General features: G+C 43.7%; 4 protein-coding genes across 7 annotated transcripts; 1 reads left to right on the top strand and 3 right to left on the bottom strand.

The window, feature by feature from the left end:
• Positions 1–911: 911 nt before the first annotated feature.
• On the bottom strand, positions 912–3,439 carry tomm22 (translocase of outer mitochondrial membrane 22 homolog (yeast)). Its single transcript, XM_003961353.3, has 5 exons — positions 3,421–3,439; positions 3,039–3,134; positions 1,954–2,072; positions 1,750–1,867; positions 912–1,668 (listed from the first exon to the last, which is right to left on the bottom strand). Exons 2-5 carry the CDS (start codon positions 3,126–3,128, stop codon positions 1,594–1,596), a joined length of 402 nt encoding a protein of 133 aa, XP_003961402.1. The 5' UTR covers positions 3,129–3,134; positions 3,421–3,439; the 3' UTR covers positions 912–1,593.
• Positions 3,440–4,063: 624 nt separating this feature from the next.
• maff (v-maf avian musculoaponeurotic fibrosarcoma oncogene homolog F) lies at positions 4,064–8,814 on the top strand. Its single transcript, XM_003961515.3, has 3 exons — positions 4,064–4,219; positions 6,306–6,375; positions 6,466–8,814. The coding sequence occupies exons 2-3, from the start codon at positions 6,343–6,345 to the stop codon at positions 6,907–6,909; spliced, it is 477 nt and encodes a 158-aa protein (XP_003961564.1). The 5' UTR covers positions 4,064–4,219; positions 6,306–6,342; the 3' UTR covers positions 6,910–8,814.
• A 162-nt stretch (positions 8,815–8,976) lies between these two features.
• Positions 8,977–15,635, bottom strand: tmem184ba (transmembrane protein 184ba). Its single transcript, XM_003961354.3, has 9 exons — positions 15,383–15,635; positions 15,255–15,295; positions 13,900–14,133; positions 13,486–13,651; positions 12,312–12,402; positions 12,055–12,222; positions 11,698–11,867; positions 11,417–11,611; positions 8,977–10,722 (listed from the first exon to the last, which is right to left on the bottom strand). Exons 3-9 carry the CDS (start codon positions 14,131–14,133, stop codon positions 10,499–10,501), a joined length of 1,248 nt encoding a protein of 415 aa, XP_003961403.2. The 5' UTR covers positions 15,255–15,295; positions 15,383–15,635; the 3' UTR covers positions 8,977–10,498.
• Positions 15,636–15,943: 308 nt separating this feature from the next.
• Positions 15,944–23,287, bottom strand: csnk1e (casein kinase 1, epsilon). 4 transcript variants are annotated; one of them, XR_003889043.1, is made up of 12 exons: positions 23,073–23,287; positions 20,435–20,532; positions 20,230–20,340; positions 19,935–20,083; positions 19,163–19,391; positions 18,923–19,093; positions 18,679–18,827; positions 18,379–18,577; positions 18,019–18,164; positions 17,375–17,440; positions 16,994–17,080; positions 15,962–16,306 (listed from the first exon to the last, which is right to left on the bottom strand). XR_003889043.1 is itself a non-coding variant. In XM_029839173.1 (11 exons), exons 2-10 carry the CDS (start codon positions 20,508–20,510, stop codon positions 17,408–17,410), a joined length of 1,263 nt encoding a protein of 420 aa, XP_029695033.1. In that variant the 5' UTR covers positions 20,511–20,532; positions 22,761–22,994; the 3' UTR covers positions 15,944–17,080; positions 17,375–17,407. The 4 variants fall into 4 exon arrangements, 2 of the variants coding, with proteins under 2 accessions (XP_029695033.1, XP_003961565.1); XR_003889047.1 differs by having other exon boundaries at positions 15,962–16,303; XM_029839173.1 differs by lacking the exon at positions 23,073–23,287 and adding an exon at positions 22,761–22,994 and having other exon boundaries at positions 15,944–17,080.
• Positions 23,288–23,714: the final 427 nt, after the last annotated feature.

Raw genomic sequence — 23,714 nt, 5'->3', positions numbered from 1 at the left:
ATAATAAATACATTTGGATTAATATTTTACCTTTTAAGGTCAAGGTCATTCTGCTATTTTGTTGTTTCACTTTTGATATGGGGTCAAACATCCGCTGCAACAGAATTTACAACAGAACCGACCCACAGCACAGTAAGACCATCATTTAATTTTTACAAAGGTAATAACCTGCACACCTTTTTCACATTATGAGATTTGTTTGTTTGTATTTGTAGATGCCAAACTCTTTGCTGATGGTGACGCACATGAGTAACATAAAATCAGAAATGCTATGTTATCGTGCAGTATTGTGTGAGCAACAAAGTCAGATCACTGTCATTACAAATACATTTACAAATATTTGCACTTACCTCCAAGTGCATAGTTACAATCTCCAGGTCTGACTTTTGTACTTTCTTCTTGGCGATCAATTCTTCACTGTTTAATAGGGATTTCAATATATGCCATTACTTTACTCTGACCAAACACGCATCATCGCGCACAATTGCAACTTCTATTTCAACCCATTTGTCTCATGCGTTTTTGGAGATTGCCCAACTCGTACGTTACCGCCACCTTCTGGATTTATGGGAGAACCGTCCTCAAAAAACCTATTTCATGTACATTTACAATAGTGCCCGCTTGGATGTAGGTGGGCTGTGTATCTTTCACAGATACACGACCTACTTGAGTTTGTATATTGCGACACCTACATCCACCATTTAATTTACCCATATGTTTTTGTAGCAGAGCTGTGGTCTGAGTGAAGGAAGTTACATTTTTGGCCAAATTAAAGAATTAAAATGCAACTACAGATGGCCGAGTCTGCTCTTAATGTAAAAGGTACAATTTAGTTTAACAAGTAACTATAGTGAAATTATGCCTCAACCTCTGCAGCTTTATTATATTGTACTGAATAAAATATGCAGCACTTTGAAAGTTTACACTTGTTTTTAATTATTGCAGTGACAATGACCAAAAATGGAGCTGGGGCATTGAAAAAAATTGTTATAATTTTTATATATCAGGACAGCAATGACCACATTTGTCCAAACCGTCTTTCAGCAATTAAGTACTTGTGTTCCATTGTAAAATGTATTTTGTTAAAGAGAAATTAATAATAAAAGCCAACAAGTGTGAATAGATAAACTGTGATGTACAGAATATCTGAGATACATTTTGTGTGTTCCATAACACATTGGACCTCTGTTGGACAGTTTATGAAACCAATTTACAAATGAAAAATCTGCATACTTATTGCAGTGTACCTTAAACTTTAAACACCAAGACATACCTTTTTCCTCACATGCCCTAAAGAAAACATGAACATTGATATATATACTTAAAAAAAGATGAAGCAGTGCTCCAGGAAAAAAGTCTCATGGTGTTGGAGTAAGGAGAGACAGCGAGGTGGTCTTAAAAAGCACATACTCCTCCTCCTACTTTCTTTCTTCATCCTCCAATAGGTGGAGCCAGTCCGATATCGCCATCGTCAATCTTTTACTCGAACAGCGGATCTTTGCTCTCCTCTGTGGTCTCTCTGTCTCTCCTTGTGACCTGCAGCTTCATATCTCTAGCCGCAGCTCTCAAATTCATGTTGGTCCTTCCTGTCTCTCACATCTTGCCAGGTGCAGGAGGCATCATGCCTTGCATCCCACCAGACATTCCAGTGTTCGGCCCCAACAGGATCTATATCAGATTGAGGAGTAGAAAAGTGTGTTACATTTTAGTCTGTCACATACAGATGGGTCTCCACCATCATTCACCCACCTGTCTTTGCTGTTGTAGCTGCTGCTGCTCGAGCTGTAGCCTCTCGGTCTCAAACACAACTGGCAGCACCAGGATCATAAAGGAGGTAGTGCCTACCCAGAGCGCCGTGCGGGAGAAACTGAAACAAGTTCACATTGTGATTAAACTCTGCTGTTTATGCCATTTTTGCTTTCATTTAATATCTGCAGCACTTTAGAAATGTACCCGTAAAGCTTCTTAATCAGTGAGACTGAGTACTGCGCAGAGACTTCAGCACCCGTACGGACCGTTTCAGGAAACATCTCTGTCAGGCCCCACAACCTTTCCGCCAGTGTCTCATCCAGCTAAAAGGAACATATACAAAGCAGAGATGAACACACTGTCCAAAAAAGATGCCAGTTACACTGTTAGAACTCCCATCTGAAATTGGAAGCTCATTTCAGAAATGAGAGGAACCCCAAGCAACCAGCGTATGCAGTAAATTAGTGCATTGAATGCATTACATCTTCTTCAACATTATTTGGACTTAATCATGTAATGACCAGTGTGTTGGAAACTTGACTTAAGACAGGCACTAGGTAATAGCTGCAAAGCTGATCAACAAAGCCTTTCCTGGGGGATTTTCACTAAAGCAGAGAACAACAAAGATCAGCGAGGTCTTAGTTAATCAAAGTTGACTATGAGTAAAGGGTCAGTGACTAAGTCAAGCTAATTGTACACAGGTTCTAATCAACATTCTAAGACTAGATCACTAGAACCATTAACGTAGAGATAAATGGACAGAATGAGAAAATGCAGAAACGGAGCAAAAACCTTCAGTGTGACATCTGAAGATGGCCTCAATAAAATGTCACAACTCATTTATAATCAAATGGTCACTGACTTAATTTTAACCCATTCTACCTAGTAAGTCTATCCTGCGTTCGTGAAACTATCTGAATGCTTAATTAACCCAGAATAACTCTAATGGTGATACAACTCCTTCTTGTGACCGGGTCAAATTCATCGCACTGACCTCGGATGTGACGTCGCAGACATGTACCATTGATTCAGTACGGTACTATTCTTTTAAAAATCTACAGTTAAATCATTATTATCGTCGAATAACTGGAGATCAAATAATTTAGGTTTAATCATACTAGCACGTTGTGAAGGACGGTTGTAGGTATATCCCATTAAGACGCGACTCATTATCAGGGTAACTTAGCTAATCAGTTAGCCGGCATGTGTATAGCTCGGTAGCTAAAAAAATTAAAACAACTAAATATTTCATGCACATTTCGAACCAGGCAGACAGATTGGGCACCTACATCTTCATCTTCGTCGTCGTCAATCTCGTCCTCTGGGGGTCGGGTAGACACCGGCCCCGCAGATGGTGAAAGCTCATCGATTGCAGCCATGTCTGCCTGTGCGAGAGGGTCAAAGACGGATGACAGAGACGAGGCAGGGGTCACAATGTACGTTTCAAAGGTATCGACCGCGCCCCCTGCAGGAGCGGCTGTCTCATTGCACCGTGTCATAAATTAGCGCATGTATGTATTATCAAAGCAAATCACTACTCCAATGAAAGTCATTAGCTATACAACATGTTGTCCTGTCATCCTCAGTTAATGAAGTCTCAACGTAGAACAAGATAAAGTCGGAATTTTGATCTAAATATCAAAACAAATTTTCCATGTTTCTATTTTTTACCTTCCCCAAGGAGGTTATGTGACAATCGGCGTCTGTCTGTCTGCCGGTCCGTCCGTCCGCCTGCCTGGCTGTCTGTAATACAACTCAAAAAGGAATTAGCAGATTTTGATGAACTTTTCTGGAAGTGCAGATTGTTATTGGTCATGTTCTGGATTCTAGAAGGACTTTGTTCATAAAGCAACCTACCATGTTATGTAACCTTGCATTATTGATGCCTATATATTGTATAAACTATACTATGCGTATAAGTCACGATATTTTTAAGCTAAACAGCCTCTGTTAAAGGAAGACAACTCATATATCTTAAGTGCCTGCTTGTTTTGTTGGAAACAATGTGTATATATAACATTTTTTTTAAAAACATTTGGATATCTTCTTGTGAAAGTTTGCATGTAGACAACATGAAAAATGCAAAGTCATCAGATAATACTATGAATAGTAAAGGATATGAGCATGTAAACTGTTTACAGTCTGTTCTCCAGTGTTACTGGCGAGGGGGGCTGGTGTAGTGGTCCAAAGTATCTCCCAGCGTTTGTATTTTAAAGCCTGTCGAATATAAGTGGTTTGGAATAGCGAATAAGATTCTGGTCATGGAAAAGTTACGGGATCTTGGGATTCCTTGTTGACATCCATTCGGAGTACACTGCGGGGGCGGGGTTTGCTCCGCCTTCATTCTTTCGGCCTGACGTCATTGTCGCCTGTGTTTTTTATGAATGAAAGAATCCAACCTTTAGCAGCAGAGTAATTCCGGGAAAAGGTGGACTGACATTTCGTCGTCAGGGTCGCTTCGTCTAAGCAGGTAAATGCTAACATTTACTTTTTTTGACCGCTTTGCTGAAAACAGAGAAATCAAATGTGTAGTATGTCGATGGATGACTTGCCAGCCAACAAGCGCGAGGCAGCCGCTTGCTTTAATCTCTTTATTCCGTCAGAAACCATTTATGCTAGCTGCTAACCCTTAACATCACTGCGGTATTAGCATCTTAAACATGAGCGGGGTAACGGAGCGCTGTTTCTTCACATTTATACACACATAGTCGTTTATTTTGACACCACACTTGGTCATATAGACTATATGGTGTATTATATCCTTAACGGGAGCTTTAAAGTCGGACTAAAATGGATGTCGAGGGCGCTCGTGATGGCTGTTTACTATAGCAGCGGCGCCTTTACCCCACGCTGGCCAGCTCATTTCCCGGTGTAAAAAGGGCGTATTTTGGAGATTGCTGTATTTACTGGTGTTTTATAAGACTCACCATTACAACAGTAGACTGTATCTGTCATTACAAAGCCTCCTAAATACTAGGTATATAGATAAATAGTGCATTTTCTGTGTTCGTTAACTTGTTGCGTCCCAGTGTGACAAGTTAGCGTTAGAGAAATGCTGGCGTGTGGTATTTTGTACAAAATACCAAAGTGGGCATCTTGGGCCATTTCGTGCGTTTGTTTTGGCCAAATCCAGAAATACGTGGTCATAAGCTGTATTTTCTTGGTTTGGGCTGACTGGCAGGCGAAGCGCAGCTCGGCAGACGGTTTATTGCTGAATCACCCTGACTTTACGAAACGGCGGCGGCAGCTTCAGACCACCGCTTTGCTCAATTTATCCCGCGTTTCGGGAAATGTAGTTTATTGCCAGCAGAACAGAGGTGGGCTTAATCCGCCACCGAACTCGTGTTTTTGAAGGACACGATCCTTTCAATCGAGTGTAGTAGAGGAATTAAAGTGAAATGTGACCCCAGGGAGCTGCTTATGTGGTGGGGGGATGACTGCGAGGTCCACTATCAAGCAAGGAAAGTCCCTCTTACCTGTCCAAAGGTCTCCCAATGACGTCATCACAATATTTACATGTTGTTGTGATACCGAGGGGAATAATGTCGAGGAAGAGGCAAAAAGTCAGCAAAAAACACCATTTATATCGATGTTGAACCGCAAACAGACATGATTTTACCATTGAAATAGTTAACTTACAAGCTTACAAATGCTGAATAGAAAACCACATAATTTAGTTTGTTCTGTTTATTCAGCTGCTGGAATATTTATGTTTATTTTATGTTTTTTTTACATGACTGCTATGGGAGGAATCGCTAGAGCTCCGCCTAACCTCCTTTATCAGAGATCACCAAAACTACCCCAAAAAAGACAATATGGAAGTGTTCCCTTTTTTATATACCATATATATATTTTTCTCAAGTTTGTTCCTATAAACCCACAAACAGCTTACTTTATGCTGAGGCTGAAATGAAGTGTCACAGCAACACTTGTGAGCTGACCTCAAGGGAAATATGTGAGGGACACTCAGTCTGGTCAAGTTAGCGTGTGAGAATTTCCAAATTCAGCAGTGTAGGCAGACACAATAAACACTTGCTGTTGTTAACTGTCATTTTGTGGCCAAAGGCTGGCAAGATTTGCCAGGGCTGTTGATTTTATTTCTTTTTAGAAGAGAATCATGTTGAAACAGATGACGTCAGGAGAGACGGAGCATTCTAAATGCTTAAAAAATTGTTGTTGTTTTAATTGAAATATAAACACAATGAAAAGTTGGAACTGTTGGTTTTGTGTAAAGAGGAAGTGATGAAGGAATTAGTTAAGACACCTGTTTTGAGCAACCAAAGGGCCGAATGTTCAGTAACTTCCTAATATTTAAACAAACAGAAAAATACCTCTCTTTCAAATCCCCTCCTTCTTCTGCTTTAGTGTTAAATGTGAGGGTCTTTTTTGAAGAAGCATGAAAAAATGTGCGCGCTCTCATTTTCTGTATTGTGCGTGACTGGGTGTCTTGTGAGCGGACGGCTGATGTTAAACTGGAGTCTGAGCAGTCGGCGTGATGCCTCCAGTCACATGTGATAACGCAATTCTTTCTGTATCCTGTTACTGTTTCTCCACAGCATCTGTGTCGGGGGAAACGCGGTAGACCGTCTGATCATGACGACAGAAAGAAGCAGCAAAGCCCTCAAGGTAACAAGGGGGACAATTTTTTTTTTCTTCCACGTATTACAGAAGACAGGAAACGTTTAATTTTCCCTCCCTCTGCTTCCCCCTCTCTAGATCAAGCAGGAATGTGGGGAGAACATGCCTGTTCTGTCAGACAGTGAGCTCATGTCCCTGTCAGTACGGGAGCTGAACCTCCTCCTGCGCGGCCTGTCTCGAGACGAAATACAGAAGCTGAAGCAGCGCCGGCGCACGCTGAAGAATCGGGGCTACGCCGCCAGTTGCCGGGTCAAACGGGTGTCCCAGCGCGAAGCCCTGGAGAAGCAGAAAATGGAGCTCCAGAGAGAGGTGGAGAGGCTCGGGGCGGAGAATGCTGGCATGAGAAAAGAGCTGGAGGGCCTCGGCGCACGCCTCGCCGCGCTCCAGAGGTTTGCGAGAGGTTTAGAAGCAGGAGGGGACCACCTGCTGGCTACGGCGCCGCGCCTTAACACCGCCTCCGTCATCACCATTGTGAAGAGTCCACCACAGCCTCAGTCACAGAGAGAACACGAGCCATCCTAGAAAGAGCTGGAGGAGGGGTTGGGGTTGGGGTGGGGGGGCGGAGGGACGCACAACATGCAATGCAAACACACACGTCTACACCCATAAGCGTACATCCTCGATTCAGTAAGCACACATGCAGGAAGACTATCCATAAGGCATTACTGAACATTTGTTTGCATTACGCGTCATCCATATTTGCAGGTTCTGTCAGATTACACAGTAAATGTAGAGCAAATGATGCAGTGTCGACGGAGTGATTCACATCACCAAACAGATTACATGTACTATTAAGTTTCTTGGTCCAGGAATGGCTTAAAGTCCTGAAGGATGTGTGGAGGCATCCTCCACTCCATGCAGTTTTCTCACTGAGCAGTTTGCTTGGCTGAATCCTGATAATCTTTGCACAAGCTGCTGAGCGGGTTTGAACGAGCTGTTAAAACACTGATGCACACTGTTGTTACATGTACTTATGCCCAAAACCCGGTACTCGTCCCCCCACCAATAAACACGGGGTGTAAAATGTTACTTTAAAGCAAGCTTGACTAGTAACTTGACTGTACGTTTGCCTCAGAACTTCCTGGTCCTCTTTTCACTTCAGTTTATGACCTTATGGCAGAAATATTTGTCGCTTCCTGCACCAGTGGCTCCATTCATTGTATGAAGTTCAGCAAGGCCACCAAGTTTGTGCTGTGATCAGTTTGGAGGTTCTTGTCAGAGTATAAAGTAAAGAGAGGACAAACATTGTTTGGGTGGTCTGTCCATTTGCATCAGTGCAGTGCCTTCCGCTTATATTGGAGTTTCAGGAGGTTTTAGAGGTAGAGATGTTAAAATTATACAATTTCTGACCTCACTTTATTTGTTTAGGTTTTCAATAGGAATACACTAGTTAGGACCCACCACCCCCAGGCTTTGCTAACCCCAGCGTGCAGTTACACTCTGCTCTGACTTTCCTTTTTTTAAAACCCAGAAACAGATGATGACAATGTTGATAAGATTGTGTAAAACAGTGTTGCATCAGGTTGGAATCTCTTAGTCACTTCAAGTCATCTGAAAAAACATTCCCCTTCTGTGTTATATGTGATGTTTGTGTGTGTGTTGTTTAGAGACAAAACTGTTGAGTGACATTTATCAGAGATATATTCTATATTTTATTTGTATTTAAAGGTAGATATTATGGAAAGACAAGCTAACAAGTGCTGTGATATTCCTTATGTTTTCAGAATGATTTACTTATGACTAGTCTGGGGATATTCTCATGTCTAATTGTGGCGTGTGGCAATGATGATTACAAAACTGTTAATTATTGTCTTTAGAAATATGCTCAAAGCCAATGGCCATATCACCGTGTGATAATTTTTCTGTGTTTGTACTGGCTTGTCATAGTGGATTCTTGGAGAGATATTTTTCTACAATTGTTTTTGTTATTTGCAGAAAAATTAAATTCATTTCTGAATTGGCTGCATGGGCGGATTCACGGGGGCAATGAGGAAAAAGCGAGAAATGTCAAATGTGGAAGTAGAAGGCAGGTGGAGATGAGAAGGAGACAAGGAGGCTGCAAAGTTCTGATGGAGATGAGGAAGTCAGGGAAAATAGTGGGAAAAGGAGGTGGAAGAGAGACGGCGCATTTCTTCCCATGAAAAGCCACTCAGTAGTGCTAGCAACATAATTTAAAAGCATTGTAAAACATTAGAGTGACAAATAACTCCTAAAGATGTAAGGCATATATTTAGCTATATGAATATCTGTATGGCAAAGCATTTATTCTCGATATTTTAACATCTGTCGAACTGTGCTGGATGTTTTGTAATGGTTGCAAAACAATTTTTTTGTATTTATTACTTGTATTTTTTCTATTGTGAAAATTTAAGTATGTCATCTATTTTATATATTATAATAAATGTTGTACATATTGTACATAAAAGGTTTGTTGTTGTGGGAGGCATGTGACGCCAGGATGTGTTGCGCAATTTAACTCCCAGATCAAGTAACGTCTGCTGATGTTTGCACGGCTCACTTTCAGAGCCGTTTTATTTTTAAATTGTTCGAATGGACAGTGGCCTAATTTTAAAAAACACCAACAAGGAGTTTCACTTCCACCTTAGACTAATATTTTATTTAATGACGTCCATTTTACGTGAAATGGCGGCAACAATAGCAGCGTTAAACAAATAGCAAAGTCATTGAAATAAAAAAAGTCAATGTGTGAATTACAAATACAAAACTAGAACTTCTGTGCTCCTCCCTTGTACATCAAATGACTCAATAGTCACTAAAGCTGCTCCTGTAGGCAGAACTCTGCTTATATTCACATCAGTCTCCCGAATAAGGAAGAAGAGCCTCTTCAAGTACTGTGCGGTTCATTTTAAATAGTTACCACACACGTTGATCCGCACTTATATACACAGCGTACCATGAATGTAAAATGCTTCCATAAACAGGGCTTCTTTTGTGCCATATCTGGATAGAGCTCAGTTGTGGTCAAAGCAATGCAGTAACAAACCCAGTACGTGCACAAGTAGCGGAATTTCTAAATCAAATTTACCCAGAAAGCACTATGCCTGCAGTCTGATGCCTGTTTCTGATAATACGTGTTTGCGGACGAGCGCCTGTGAGGTCGTCCCTCCACGTGGACCCCTGCTGTTCACACGCAGCTACAGCAGAGCAGAGTGAAAGTAAGTGGCTGTAAAAATGTTGGCAGACTCAGCCTGATTCTTTCACATGACTCAGTGGGAGTGTAAAATTCCCAGCGCTGGCGGTGACGCTAAACCCGCGCAATCGATAGAAAAATGTGCTTTCTGGAAGAACAGGCAAAGCAGATAATTTGAGGAAGCTTTGACATGTTTCAGCTGACACAGGAAGCCAGGCCATACTGAAAACAGACTTCTAATTTTAGCCCGACCCTCCCAATGACGCTCCTCTTTCTGTCCCACCTCAATCCAGTTAACCTACATCATGTTCTGCGGCCGCCCTCCGCACGGCGAGGCTTTAAGCCTATCCGAGGTAATCCAGACTAGCCCTGCATCACTCGTGCTGCCCACTGAGTTGTTTATAATCTGCTAAACCTGCAAAAATCACTAACACCACTGATCCATATAACAGATCAGCGAGTCTTTATGTGGGTTCCATTAAGCATCCATCATGGTGAGCGACATTCCAGAATAAATTAATAGAGTTTCTATGACTTTGCACCTCAAGTCATGAGCGATAATGAAACCAACTTCTTCCTCTGCATATAAATGTTTATAGATTTCATTTATGGAAATAAATACTTAAATATTTGATTCTTAAGGCTTTAAAAGACTGTCGTATCACTCGTTCCAGTAGGAGAGCGTTAAAAAAACATGAATTGGGTTTTTATATCACCAGAGAAACAAAACTGAAGTGTGACAAAAAGTCAAAGATGAGTCACTGAGTAAATGTGACTCATAAACTTTCCAAAAAGAATCACGGGCTTGTTATTTTGCTTTACTTCCTGGCATTTTTAAAATACCAAATCATCCTAAACCGCCTCGCTGAATGTGATGCCCGGGAGAGGCGAACAAAGTCCTCACACTCACAGACAGCCACAAAAACACACCCAAGGTGCAGTTTTTGAACTCGGTCTGCTTTAGAACTCATCATCAGAGCTCAGCAGGAGCGTCTTCTCCGTGTCGCTGCGGCTGCTGACCACACTGCGGCACACGGGCGGTGGCGCCCCCTGCTCCAACGTGGACTGCTGGGTGTACTGCTGGTAGGCCGGGGAGAAGTTGTGGATGGCATCCTGGACCATGTCACCTGGGTTCATGGTCTCCTTCAGGCTGCTGGAGATACTCTTCATTGGGGCACAGCGACCTACAGGGTGTAAAAGAGAATAAATCTAGATCAAATGGTGAAAACAAGAGGGGGAGTGATTCAAAGGGAGGCGGACGATGGAGGGTTGAAGTGGCAGGAGAAGAAAAGAGCAGGAGGAGGAGAACAGAGGATAAACAGCGTGGCAGAAGAAAGGGGGGCAAATATGGAGGATCAGAGAATGGACAGTGTTCAACAGCAAGACTAATGGTGGGAATCAGTAAAAGAAAAGATAGATGGTTCATTTAGGAAAGAATTGGGAATTCAGTAGATTAAAAAAAGAGTTGAGTAGAAAAAGGAAGGGAAAAAGACTGGAGGGATTGAAGAGCGTGTACTGTTTTTGTTACTGTTATAGTTCACGGGGGCCCACGGTGCCCACAAACCATACATGCTGAAACAAACCTGTAGTAAATGAAGATAAAAATGAAACCAGAAATAAAATGGGGACAGAGTTGAACCTACCGGACTGTCCACAGGTTGGATCAGGTGCTTTAATGGCAGCAGAGATGAAAAGAGACAAAGGTGGATGTACGGAAACAAGACAGAAACAACGGAGGTGGATAAGAGATGGGGAAAATTAAATCAATTAAAGGAATGAACAAGAAGAGGAAGAAACTTTAGAAGACGTCAGAGCTGTACACACACTCACACACACAAACACAAGCGAAACTGTTTCCTTCTTCCTTCAGATTGTCACCTTGTGAGTCCAGACTCTTGTCCATGTAGACCTTGTACGTGAACGCGTGGCGCAGAGCCAGCGCTGCGAAAAACATCTCCACGCAAATGATAAAGTTCTGGTAACCGGCGGCAACCGTCCCCTCGCCCACAGACACCTCCACAGAGTTGATCTGTGGAATGGCCCCGCACTTCTCCAGGATGGCCAGCAACATGCCTGGATAGGCAGGAGAGCATCAGCACGTCAAAGAGGAAATGATCCTACTGAATGTGGAGAAGATGCCGGTGCTTCTGTTTGCCTACCCTGCCAGAAGGAGAGGAAAATGACCGACTTGACCATCAGGAACTTGAGCATGGGGCTGTAGGGGCTGAGCAGTTCTCGGGTGGAGAAGTAAAAGAGGAAGAGTGCGTACAGAGACAGGCTAACAGAGATGTTGTAGATGATGGTCACGTACAGGTAACCGCTGGCAACACTGGAGAGGAGGAGACAGAAGAAAGGCAGGGCACTGGGTCAGATTAATTCTGACAACCACTGCTGTGAATAAAGTGGAATTAAAAACTGAAAAAATAATCCCCAGCTTCCTGTTATAAATGCACTGATGGTGATAACATAACTATATTATGTAAAGCTGGCGTTTTAGGGAACTTTGAAGAACTTACTTGAAGTCGCCATCCTTGTATTTGCCGTAGGCCTGCAGAATGACAGTGATGACAGCCATGAGAGGTTTAACCACACAGAACTGCAGAGTAGCCTGCTTACAGAAGCGCAGGAGCCCTATGGAGTAGGCCTTTCCTTTCAGACAACAGGTACCGTACATACAGCTGGACCTGAGGGACAAAGACAGGAGGAATACACAACTACCTTTAGCCTGTTTCTTTCTGGATCTGCCAGCTGTTAGCGCAATGTTGAGACTTACTCGATGGGCTTCCCTCTGATCTCTGCCATGATGGCACTCTCACCACCCAGGTATTCATAGCACAGACTGAGGAAGCTGTAAATAACAAAGGCTGAGAAAAATAAAGGAAAAGAATAGTTTTCAGAAGGTTTCACTTCCCAAATATCCAGGCAAACCTCAACCTACAAGTATTAATCATCCTAAATCATCAGTATAAAACTGTAAAGCATGTTTGCCATTCTGCTCTTTGAAATCTTCCCTGAGGACCCGTGTCGGCTGCACTGGTTGCCGTGGCAACACAACAGGCCTACATACGCTGCAAGGAGAGGGACAACTCTCAGCAAGTTTGGTTGAGAGACGCTCATTCTTCGATGCAGCCCGGCATACTTGTGAGTGGGGTTGCCATGCAACAGGTTGAGCCAACCAAACCAAGATCTGAGCTGGGCAAACAGAAGGAGGAGGAGGAGAGGGACTGAAAAATATGCCACAGACAAGAGACTGTGGTGGAAGTGTGGGAGAAAAAAATGAGGTGTCGGGAATGAAGAAGTCCTAATCTGAGGAGAACAAAATAACGGTGGAGGAGAGCCGTCTGGCTGGAGAAGTGATATGACAGCAATGTTCTGGCTGAAAGCAGAACCATAAACAGAGCTTCTGAGATCCCTATATGACTGTATGTGACATCACTGATTACAAATCACAGGAAGTGACGTTTGTGGGGATTATTTCTATCTCTTCCAAAGCGGAGGTGGTTAGCTACCGCTAACTACTCTCTATAACCCAGAGCAATGATTCAAGTTTATATCAATAAACATATTTTTTGTTTTCGTCATCTTTATGAAATCTAAAAACACCCACATTGTACAATACAGATGGCTGAGCACATACCAAAAATCAGCCAGTTGGAAACACTCCGGCTGATGTCACCCACATTGAGGTGGGAAAAAAGTTACCAACATAATCAGCTCCAAATGATACGTGCCTTGTTTTAATACAACTTTGGGTGAAATGGCAAAACTGACACATCCTACAGTGGATTCGTTTTGGCTAATTGTTTGTTGCAACCCTAATAATTTGTGCTTTAGGAACGAGCTGGTGTTGTGCACTTGGCAAAGCAGTGCATCTACCACCTATATTAATGTCTGGTGAATCAGTGGATACACTGATGTCCACAGAAAAAGCATTAGTAAAGCCTTACCCTCATAACAGTCCCTAATAGTGTCGAAGTACACGTAGTACTGGTCATTGGTGAAGAAGAGAAGGCTGAGCCACGAGTCAAAGGCGTAGATTGGAACAATGAAGAGGATCCGGACAATGTGGCGCTGCTCTCTCGGTGAGCTGTAGAAACGTAGATGCATGTAGATCTGGAACAGACACAGAGACGCTCTAAATAATCACATCTACAAGTCTTGCAGCCACTAAGCTGGTCCACCTTTTCTAAAACATTATATATGTACGGACTGATGATCTTGTTAAGATGATAAAGTATTAAGTGTTCAATATAAGCAGGTCATGTCCAACCACGATGGTTGTGTTTTGAGCTCCAGTACTGGGCAGGTGCGTGTTTGCAGGATCCTGGTGAAAAAAACCTGGTGTTTTAAGCAACGCTGACCTGGTGGCAGGTGAGGACGAGAGCCGTCCACACGAAAAAGCCTGACACAGCCTGAGCAGCAGGGGTCATGAGGAAGATGGGCTGGTCTTGGTTCAGCAGTGGGGCTTCAGGGATCCATGAGATGTTGGGGCCCGTCGGGGCCACCGTTGGCGGGAGGCTTGGCGCTGCGGCCGCAGGAGCATCATCCCCAAGCCACTCTGAGAGGGGAACATCACGCCTCCACAGCCTCGACATCTGTGAGAACACAGAAACCACTGGAAGTCAAACAAAAACTATCCTGTGACACACTTATTTAGAGCCAGACATTGATTTGCACGATCAATCATCAACCTGGTGTCATCAAAGATGAGAAGACGGATAAACACGTTCGAAAGGTCAACATTCCAGAATAAGTCAAGTACATCATGTATCTGTGAAAGAAATTTCCCACAATGCCATGACCTGCTCCCACGCTTTAGCGTGACTAAAGTTTACAGGGTTACGGTTAATGTAAAAGGTGACTTTTTCTTCCCATGACTAATGTGCACGCACAAATCCTCACATCCATGTTGGATGTGGGGACATAATGAGACATAATAAGACATCACGTCCCTGCAACCTGAACAAATCAAGATGGCGCCTACGACATGTGCCATATCAACACCGAGCTCCCAAAAATGACTGGACATGCAGTGGACATCCAGAGGACATAATCAGTCTCTAGGGTGATACAGACATGTTCCCAGGGTGTGTTTGTTCTTGTGCAATGACAAACAGTTCTCACATTAGGCCAGGCTTGATAAAAGAAAAAGGCTGATGTAATAAGAAAGAGAAAACAAGTAACAACCAGGTGGAAATAAGCAGTTAATAGATGTGCCCTTCAGTTGTTTGTGTGTGTGTGTAGGTGTGTGTGTCTGTGTGTGTGTGTGTGTGTGCGTGAGGACAAGGCAGGAGGTCATTTGTATAGAGTTTGTCTGAGATCAGCAGATCGACATTAACAAGGTGAAGTGAATGCATCAGCACACGTTCACACAATGTCAGTGCAAAGAACATCTGTCAGTTTCATTTAAAAGTCAAAAATCTTTAGCTCTCACCATCTCTCTCTCTCTCTCACACACACACACACACACACACACACAGAGGAGAATAATGAGAGGCAGGAATCACAAAAAGTCGCAGATGGGGTGGGATTGGTGGCGGGGTCAGGCAGGGGGCGATTATCAGTTATAATGAGCAGATCTCACGGTGACAAACAGCAGCAAGCACCGATATAGTGGAGGTTATTCTTCAGAAAGTGGCGGAAATAATTTACCACCGTTGTTTTGTGGAAGATTATTAGATGCATAAATAAATGAATTTGCCCAAATTGAACTCACCTTTGATGACTTGATGATGATCTGATCCCGAAAAACTGCAACTGAAAAGGGGACACATTTGTTAGCTGTGAAAATAACTAATGTAGACTTTTAAAGGCTGAAAATTACCAGATAAAGACTGGTCTTACTTTGAAAGCTCCTTCGACGAACTCACGTCCAGAAATAAACCAGAAACGGCCTTAATTCCAGCTCAGAGTTGCACCGTTGTGTCCCGGACATCCATGTTGTCCTAAATGGATGTCAAAGTCTGCTTCTCCCTCCACAACTGAGTTAGTCTCTTACGTACAAAAGTGTGCAAAGTGTTCGAAAGTCTCTATTTCACGAGGTCCTGCAGTAAATTCAGTATTTTTACCCTCTGTTGTCTCTCCCCTCGCCAGACTTCTGACCAATCTCAGTGGGATTATCTGCGATCATCACAGCTCCGCCCACTCCGAGAGTCCGTCAGTCTGTTCAGCCAATTGGACGGAGCGAACCATTAAAGGGGAGGGGTTTGTGTGCGAACACTGCGCATGCGCAAAACTATTTTGGGCTTCAGCCCTCCACAGTGACACAGCAACTCCCACAGTTTTCCGCAACCACTTTTGGAGCTATGGCCATAAATTCCGGACTTAAAGCTTCCTCCCTTGTTATTTGATTTATTTATTTAAAGTATAACACCATCTCTGTCAATTAAAAAAAATGTCGGGTTTTATTTTCAGATATTCTATTGAGCTACTTTGGGCCACATGGCCTGATATCAGCGCATCGATTGATTGTTTCCAAATGCAACTCCCAAATGACTGTAATGTTTAAATCTGAAACAAAATAACTTCATAACGTCAAGCAGGCTAGAAAGACATCCGTGCAAGCTGTGTATATTTTATTGACTCAGAAAATATACACAATCATAGTAATAAAGTTGAAGCAAGGTAGAGAAATGTACAGGACATCAGATTCATCAAATCCATCCTGACAGGCTTGGGGAAGAATAGTTTTGCAAAGATTCATGAACCTTCTCTGATTTTCTGCAACACTGGAAACTGACACATGCACTTGTCCGGATTAGGTAACTGCTGAAAATCTGGATCACTTCTCCCCAGAACTGTTAGGAAGTAGCCTACACTTCTCTCCAAATCCATCTTTAAATCATCTGTCAGTTATCTACACATTTTACATTGAGCATTACATTAAATTAAAAGAATAGATGCACACCAGGCCTGGTCACCTCCAAGATCTTAGCTTTCTCAAGTCTTGTCATACCTGGAGTTGCAAGCTGGATTATATATATATATATATTCTCGTTTATTTCAGACCCATGACCCGTTCTTGCTGTGAATTAATCTAGTTACTCTTCCATCTGACCTGCTCTCATAGCTAAAGCAAAGCTAAAGCGAACAGCAAAACAAACTTTTAAGACAACAGCACAGAACTAACAGAAAGCCACCTGCATGTCTCACATACATTCAGCTGAGCTGTTAATTTCTCCTGCTTTCAGAGTGATTTATAATCAAAAACACCACAAGCAGCTCATTTACTTCTCCAGCATTAGCTGGTTTTCTTATGTAAGCACAACTGTAAACCACAGAATAAAACAGAATACTATATATATAGTATATTTTTGCAAGTTGAGCCTGTTGATTGGTGGGCTGGTTGATGTTTCCTGACCCGATATTTACCAGCTCCAGCCAAAATTGTTTGTCCTGTGTTTGAGTGTTTCTTTCAGCTTCTCCTCATCATTGACGTTCACTCAGCATACTCACAGACACACGGACGGCCTCCACTGTCCACTCAGTCATGTTTTCATTCACCCTTTTATAACATAGGGGGTATTGATACCCTGCCAGATGCTGGAAATACAAGAAATAATGATCATTAATGAGAATGTTTAAAATATATCTATGTATATGTAAACCCTTCAAATAGTATATATAGAACTGAAATATTAGAAAAGCAGTACTCATCTTTTATCACAATTACTGACATAAAAGTAAATCAAATTTGTGCATTGTATTGTATAATTATTTATATTGTTATAGATGGAATAGAATTATTTGTTGCAATAATAAAAATGACAGCAGAAATACTTTTGAATCAATTAGAGCAAAAATATGGACGTGCGTGAGTGAAAGAAACATCAGTACCTGCCAGTGACTTGCAGGCCAGCCAGGTGCAAATCACTTTGCCAGATGTTCAAACGGCACACTGACCTGAGATAGAAAGACGGACATGTTTGAAGGTTTTTGCAGCCCTAAAGATGATGTAAAGCTGACCAAACAGAAAAGTGCTGAGGTCTTTACACATATGCACGCTGAGCAGCGTATAGTGCTGTCAAAGAGTAAGGGAGTTGTGATCATAAGACAGTGTTTAAAGGTAGAATAGCTGCTACTGTTGCTTCGGAACAACATAATCCCAGTAAATTAAGAAGCAGCAGTGAGAGGCCAATTAGGGTTTGTAAATAGGCTCTGTGACACGAGGAGCCGGTGGATTAGTCTAGACTTAAATACTCTAACAAAAACCCTCCAACCCAACATCTTGGTGGTAATTATGAGTAGATAGTGCTTAAATATTTTCTTTTCCAGTCGGGGAATTTGAATCAATTATTAAGTAGAATCAACCCGAGAGCCAAACTGAGCGATTCGGGAGTGACGATGAGAATCTTCTTTTTTTTTTTTTCTAGAGCTGCCGAATGAAAGACAGTGACTGTGATCCGTATCTACTGTTTAAACTATCTAACATTTTTTCCAAAGAAAACCACTAAGCATAAGAGCGGTGTCACATTTCCTACCTGTGATGCAGTGATGCGTGATTGGTCAAGGCGTGGCGTGAGGTCGGACGAGGAGATGTTGGCCGGGGCTCCGCGGTGGAGCCTCATGGCCACCTTCCTCTCTCTCTCGGCCCGCTCGGCCCTGCCCGCCTGAGGCGAGCGGTTACCTGTGCATGCACGCACACACACACACACACACATATGAAAAACACCGCCCTGTCAGTGTTTCACATCTCCAGCAGCAGGTGACAGAACAGATCCTCAATTCACTACTTGTTGACTTTAAAAGATGCATTTTTTATTGCTCACACTGTAACTTTAACTTTACCACAAGTTAAAGCTGCTGAAGGGCAATTCTCTACCCGACTGCAACTGCAGCACCTGACTGTTGGGCTCCACGCGTGGCCGGGTTTGATGGAGCTGCGTCCGCCTCGTTTTTGGCTCTGTTGGCTCCTGAAGGGTTCGGAGCAGGGGGTAAAGCTCGCCCTCCTGCTCCTCTTTGGCCACCTCCCGCTCGCTCCTCTCCCCCTTTCCCCTCCCTCCTCTCCCTCTCTCCGTCCTCTGTGGTCCTGCTTGCCCCCTGCAACACAGACGAACACAGCAGACTCCACCTGCGTGCCGGGACATCGTTTCCAAAAGCGAAGGGTCGTGACAGATAGAAATTTGGGGCAAATAACTCACAAACTTCAGCATATTCCAGTCAAAAACGTAGTCATAGGAGAAGCCTTGTCTGTGGAAGAGAGTCCTGAAGAGCTGCCGGAGATATGAATAGTCTGGCTTGTCATCAAATCTCAGCGAGCGGCACAAATTCAGGTAAGTGGAGAACTCGGCTGGGGAGGAGCAGAAATTTGGATTTAATGTGGGAAGAGGCACAAGGCGCAACTTTAAACAACAGCTTTTGCTTCCAAAATCGCTCCTCACTCACATGGGTATCCCTTGCAGAGCACCTCGATGGGGGTGGACATTTTCTTCTCACTGATGCGTTCATACTTCTGCCTCTTGGTGGCAGCCTTGAGTCCCTGCCAGGGCAGCGAGCCCAGGTTAAAGTACATGAGCACGTAGCCCAGGGACTCCACATCATCCCGTCTGGACTGCTCTGTGGTAGAGAAAACAGAGTTGAACGACAGTAGGCCCGACCGTAGGCCCGACCTCGACCTCTGCTCACCGATGCCCAGGTGAGTGTTGATGGACGCGTAGCGCGCGGTGCCCGTGAGGTTTTTATTCTCCCGGTAGGGGATGTGTTGGTGCGTTCGAGCGTCACGGTACTTCTTGGCCAGGCCGAAGTCAATGATGTACACCAGGTTGCCCTTTTTGCCGAGGCCCATCAAGAAGTTGTCAGGCTTCACGTCTCGGTGAATGAAGTTCTTGGAGTGGATGTATTCAATTCTGCTGATCTGGAGAAGATCAATTTAGGGAAGATTAATAACCGAAAAACAAGGTACCGGCATGAAAAACGTTATTTTTCATCCTCAATATGCATCAACACAAAAGAGATTTTTAGCCGGTGCTAATATAAAAGGGTCCACGTGGCTGAGCGGCTAAGAAATGGGTCAAAAAGATGAAACAAGTAAAATTAAAACAAAAAAGAGGGATTAGAGAGGCTTATTAGAAGTGGCGCAGACTTGACCCCTGTGGAGAAGATGAGGTCAGTGTGTTCTGAACTGGAGCTAATGTTTCCACTGGAGTGGGCTGCTATGGGGGCTCAATCGGCTTCAGAGGTTTGGATTAGATCTATTCTCTGACTTTCAATCATCCACTTAATTCCAGTTTACAAAAAGCAACATCCATTTATTGAAATCTGCGTCTGAGGTTGACACCGGTTCATCTTGGTCAAGTAAAAGAAGAGTTCAGACACATTTGGTGAAATACTAATGAAACTGTTTTACGCTTTTGACCCTTAGCTGTGTTATTCGGACCCGAGGACTTGACCCACTCACCATCTGGTCGGCCAGCAGCAGGACCGTTTTGAGACTGAACTTGCGTGAGCAGAAGTTGAACAAGTCCTCCAAACTGGGGCCCAGCAGCTCCATCACCATGACGTTGTAGTCCCCCTCAGCCCCGCACCACTTAATGGACGGGATTCCAACTGTTGGCAGAAGAAAAGGAGGCCAGAAGACAGTGGAGATGCAATTTAAAAACCAAAATCTCCTCATCTTTAATGATGGATGTGATGTTTTATTTGTAGACTGATGGTTTTCCTCCTCTGATATGTCTTTCCCCTCTCCTTCTTACCTCCACCCTGCATCATTTTGTAGAATTTGCTCTCGATGTGCAGCTGTGGATGTTTGGTTTTCACACATTCCAGCTTGATGGCTACTTCCTCTCCTGTAGCAATGTTGGAACCTGTTTGGAAAAATCAAACAGATGTGGTTGGATTATAAGGTCAATAAGTCCTTGTCTGTGAAATTTCCTGAACTCCGCAGCTTTAAATACTCACCAAGGTAAATGTCTCCAAACGATCCGCTGCCGATCTTCCTGCCGAGCCGGTACTTGTTACCCACCCTTAGCTCCATGGTTCCCCAGATTTTCAACTCACTGCACATACAAGTACGGCTGTTATCAGCCACTGCTGGTGCGTAGCCATCAAGAAGAGAAGAGGGGTGCAACAGCTTCAGACTTAAGGGATCGAAGGGTCAATCAGTCAGCGTTTATTTATGTCATCGAACAACATCCGAAGTGGTGATCAAAGCTTTGAATCCATTGTTAAATTGAATTACACCATTGACCCAGTGCTCAAGAACCTTCATAAAATCATTCAAACACAACATCATCCCCAACACTAGCTGCATCATCAACACCCTCAACCTCGGCAGCAGCAACTTCGGTAAAATTAAATGAAAATTTCCCTCATTTCAACTAGACTGGAAGAGAATTTGACTGTTCACCTTATTCTGACTTGACTTCAACGCTGACTAATTGCCTCTCTACCTTCAGGTAGCGCTGGGCTGAGGCTGCTCGCATCTAATAAGCTGCTGTAATCATGTGACGCAGAAGATGTAGCTGCAAGCCCTGGCTGTTAATTAATGCCTAAATCTTTTTACTTCAAACCAAAATGCACATTTTTATAGGCACAGATATACAATATTTTTAAAAGAATCAACTCAAAAACAGCATCGCTTCACAGATTCAGAAAAGAAACACGTCGCGATTCAAAAAGATGCAAGAACAAGCAATTGAAATCTGAAAATGGTTATATTTCTATGGCTTTGAACCAAGGTCAGAGCCATTATCCACAAATGGAAAAAACTGGGGAGCATAGATGAGCCTTCCTAGGTCAGACTTTCAATATTACTCCACGAGCACAAGGACGACGCAGGAGGTCATAAAAGAACCCAGAACAACATCTAAACAACAGCAGGCCTCACTTGCCTCAGTTAAGGTCAGAGTTCATGGCTCGATAAGAAAGAGACTGAGCAAAAATAAAAACCACTGTGGGCCAAAAAGAACACGGAAGCTTGTCTAACGCTTGACAAGAAGCATCTTGATGATCCTCGAGGCCTTTGAAAGAGTATTCTGTTTACGAGACCGTGTATCCTGTTACAACAGGTGTAAAATAACAGCGTTTGTTGGAAATAGCATCATGTCAACAGTCAGACATGGTGGTGGTGTGATGCTCTGGGGCCGTTTGCTGCTTCAAGCTTTGAAAACATTGATAGAAACATGATCTCTGCTGTCTAAAGCTGGAAATCCAACCAACAGTTTGTGACCTCCAGCTGGAGCACACTTGGTGATGCAGCCACACAATGAACCAAAAAACACCACCTCAGGATGGCTTTAAACAGAAGAAGGAACAATATTAGTGGGCGGTGAGAAGTGCAGGGTTTGGGTTCAAATCCCAGCCCAGTCAAAACTTAGGAGGTGTTCTGGTTGTAGGGAGAGGTCCCAGGACCTGCTCCAGCACCTTCAGGACACTGCTGAGGTGCCCTTGAGCAAGGTACCGAACCCTCAAATGATCAGAAGGGATAAAGTGGTCCAGAAAAAACAAAACAGAAAGCAGAATTAAGAATTGGTGGCAGATAATGATGCAAAACCTTCTAAAAGTTAAAAAAAAAAAAGTTGTGGAAAGAAGATTGTGCCAATTTTTGCCCCCATTAAAAAAAAATAAAAGACTCATTTAAAAACTCACTTCCATTACTTGGGCCACTTTTGTGTGATATTAATATTTGTGCAATGATCTGAAACATGTTAGTTTAACAAACAAAAATGAAGAAATCGGTAAGTTGGCAGATGCTTTTCCACAGCAGTGTAATTATTGACCTGGAAGTATTTAGACCTCACACTGATGACAACAGCAATCATTTGTTAATTTTGCAGGATACATGAAATCATTTTTAAAAGAATACTAAATGAAATTCAGGATGCACCTCTGCTCTCAAAAACGAAATAGGTCATTGAAATATGAATAGAATGTGTGTGTGTGTGTGTGTGTGTGTGTGTGTGTGTGTTGTATTTAATAATTTCATCTGAAAAACCTAGAGTGTAGTTATGACATGAATTATTCAGCGCTGCAGAAGAGATTTGCATCTCTCACAAAAACAAAAATCAACAAAACTTGAAGGTAGTTGAGGCTCCACATGAACTCCAGATCTTCGCCCGGAGTCTGCAGAAACCCCCAGTGACTCATGATCTCCCCTCTCAAGCCACATCGCGCCTAAACAGCGGTGAAATGTGGCCCAGAGGTGAGACGCCGGGATGACAGTGCACTAAATGCCGACCAAGTTCACCTCACATGCACGGAGAAGGAAAGCTGCACATGAACCAACCTCCCAGCAGCTGCACCCTGTGATGCTGCGCTGCTGCTGTTACAAAACGAGGGCTGTTGAGGAGCACAAAGCTGCAGAGGTGTTCCATTTTAAGGCGACCAGGAGGAGGCGATGGCAACCGAATGAATGGAAACATGCACACGTCCAGGAAAAAAAATCCCCACAACCGCGCCCTCCACATCCAGGTAGGGGCTCAAGCCCACCTCCCACCTCGGCGTGACTCTCCCCGGACTGAATTAGCCTCGCACACGGCGTCACTATCACAGATGAAGGGAGCCCACGCACCCCCCCCCCCCCGGCCCCCAGCCTCACCGGCTCCGAGGTCTCCCGCCGTCTCTCTCTCACTCAGGACCCTGGACAGCGACGCACTGACCGCGGCTCGGACCGCTCATAACATCGGCTCCGAACGTCCCGCACCCGGAAAAGAGGCTCGACTTCCGGGAGGCTGAGCCGAACCCCACGGCTCTGGACGCTGTCGCGATTTTTTTGTTTGTTTTGTTTGTTGGTTCGTCTCTAGGGTCTGGGGAGAGGGGGGGTGGGGGGGGGGGACGACAAAACGCCAAAAGGAGACAGTGAGGTCCTTGTTTGGTGTGGATGCTCCGGCGCCCCCTCCCTCCGTCACACACACCCCCGACCCTCAGTTTATACCATTGACAAGCACAATGATGTCATCCGCAGATTTTCTTAAAGACGCCACCGCGTCACCAGCGTGAATGAAAGACACCCAAACGGACGGAAGCCCGTTTCCGCCAAACGCGACGGAGGGAGAAAAAGCAACTGTAAGGAGGATGACGGCTGGCATCCGCGCTCAGGATGGGCCGGATGTGCACGTGAGGCCTTCACGCACATCCGTTTTGCAGCTACCCTTTGTGTATGTAAGAGATGTAACCAACAACTCTTCACATGAACACAGCTTGCTGCTGTTATAGGGGTATAAGAATATAAGGGTTGGAC

This window comes from Takifugu rubripes, chromosome 1 (assembly GCF_901000725.2).
Source record: "Takifugu rubripes chromosome 1, fTakRub1.2, whole genome shotgun sequence".
Lineage (NCBI taxonomy): Eukaryota > Metazoa > Chordata > Actinopteri > Tetraodontiformes > Tetraodontidae > Takifugu > Takifugu rubripes.
The sequence above is the reverse complement of the archived record's forward strand: the minus strand, read 5'-3'. Positions and strand labels throughout refer to the sequence as shown.

Coding starts and splice junctions, on each gene's coding strand:
- tomm22 (XM_003961353.3), bottom strand. CDS start 3,128: ATGGCTGCAATCGATGAGCTTTCACCATCTGCGGGGCCGGTGTCTACC. Junction 2,073..3,038: donor ACGACGACGAAGATGAAGAT/GTAGGTGCCCAA, acceptor TGTTCCTTTTAG/CTGGATGAGACACTGGCGGA. Junction 1,868..1,953: donor CTGATTAAGAAGCTTTACGG/GTACATTTCTAA, acceptor AACTTGTTTCAG/TTTCTCCCGCACGGCGCTCT.
- maff (XM_003961515.3), top strand. CDS start 6,343: ATGACGACAGAAAGAAGCAGCAAAGCCCTCAAG. Junction 6,376..6,465: donor GAAGCAGCAAAGCCCTCAAG/GTAACAAGGGGG, acceptor CCCCCTCTCTAG/ATCAAGCAGGAATGTGGGGA.
- tmem184ba (XM_003961354.3), bottom strand. CDS start 14,133: ATGTCGAGGCTGTGGAGGCGTGATGTTCCCCTCTCAGAGTGGCTTGGG. Junction 13,652..13,899: donor TCGTCCTCACCTGCCACCAG/GTCAGCGTTGCT, acceptor TGTCTGTTCCAG/ATCTACATGCATCTACGTTT. Junction 11,612..11,697: donor TTTCCTCTCCTTCTGGCAGG/GTAGGCAAACAG, acceptor CTGCCTATCCAG/GCATGTTGCTGGCCATCCTG.
- csnk1e (XM_003961516.3), bottom strand. CDS start 20,510: ATGGAGCTAAGGGTGGGTAACAAGTACCGGCTCGGCAGGAAGATCGGC. Junction 18,578..18,678: donor ACTGGAATATGCTGAAGTTT/GTGAGTTATTTG, acceptor TCTGTGTTGCAG/GGGGCAAGCAGGACCACAGA. Junction 18,165..18,378: donor GCGTGGAGCCCAACAGTCAG/GTGCTGCAGTTG, acceptor GTGCATGCACAG/GTAACCGCTCGCCTCAGGCG.